Source organism: Meleagris gallopavo, chromosome 1, assembly GCF_000146605.3.
Source record: "Meleagris gallopavo isolate NT-WF06-2002-E0010 breed Aviagen turkey brand Nicholas breeding stock chromosome 1, Turkey_5.1, whole genome shotgun sequence".
In the NCBI taxonomy this organism is placed as follows: Eukaryota; Metazoa; Chordata; class Aves; order Galliformes; family Phasianidae; genus Meleagris; species Meleagris gallopavo.
In genome coordinates, this window is record NC_015011.2 from 167,877,966 (window position 1) to 167,878,198 (window position 233).

Consider the following 233-nt stretch of genomic DNA (forward strand, 5'->3'; position numbering starts at 1 on the left):
TGGGCGGGAGGGAGGGATGGTGGCCCCGCGCTGACCGCCCCGCTCTCCCGCAGGACCGGTGTGTTCCCCCACGGGATACAAGAAGGCGGATGATGAGATGTCCGGAGCCACGTCCTCGGCGGATCTGGACGAGGCGCCAGCCCGCACCATTTACGTGAACCAGCCCCAGCAGAGCAAGTTCCGAGACAACTGGGTCAGGTACGGAGCTCCCCTCTTCTCCCCGCGCCGGCGGC

At 68.2% G+C, this 233-nt stretch overlaps 1 protein-coding gene across 1 annotated transcript in view; it reads left to right on the plus strand.

Moving 5' to 3' along the window:
* Window positions 1–233, plus strand: part of ATP8A2 (ATPase phospholipid transporting 8A2) — a 108,175-nt gene that overhangs the window by 92,263 nt on the left and 15,679 nt on the right. The window contains exon 27 of the mRNA XM_031552093.1: window positions 54–198. Within this exon, the coding sequence (XP_031407953.1) occupies window positions 54–198 (145 nt within the window). The remainder of the gene's footprint in view (window positions 1–53; window positions 199–233) is intronic.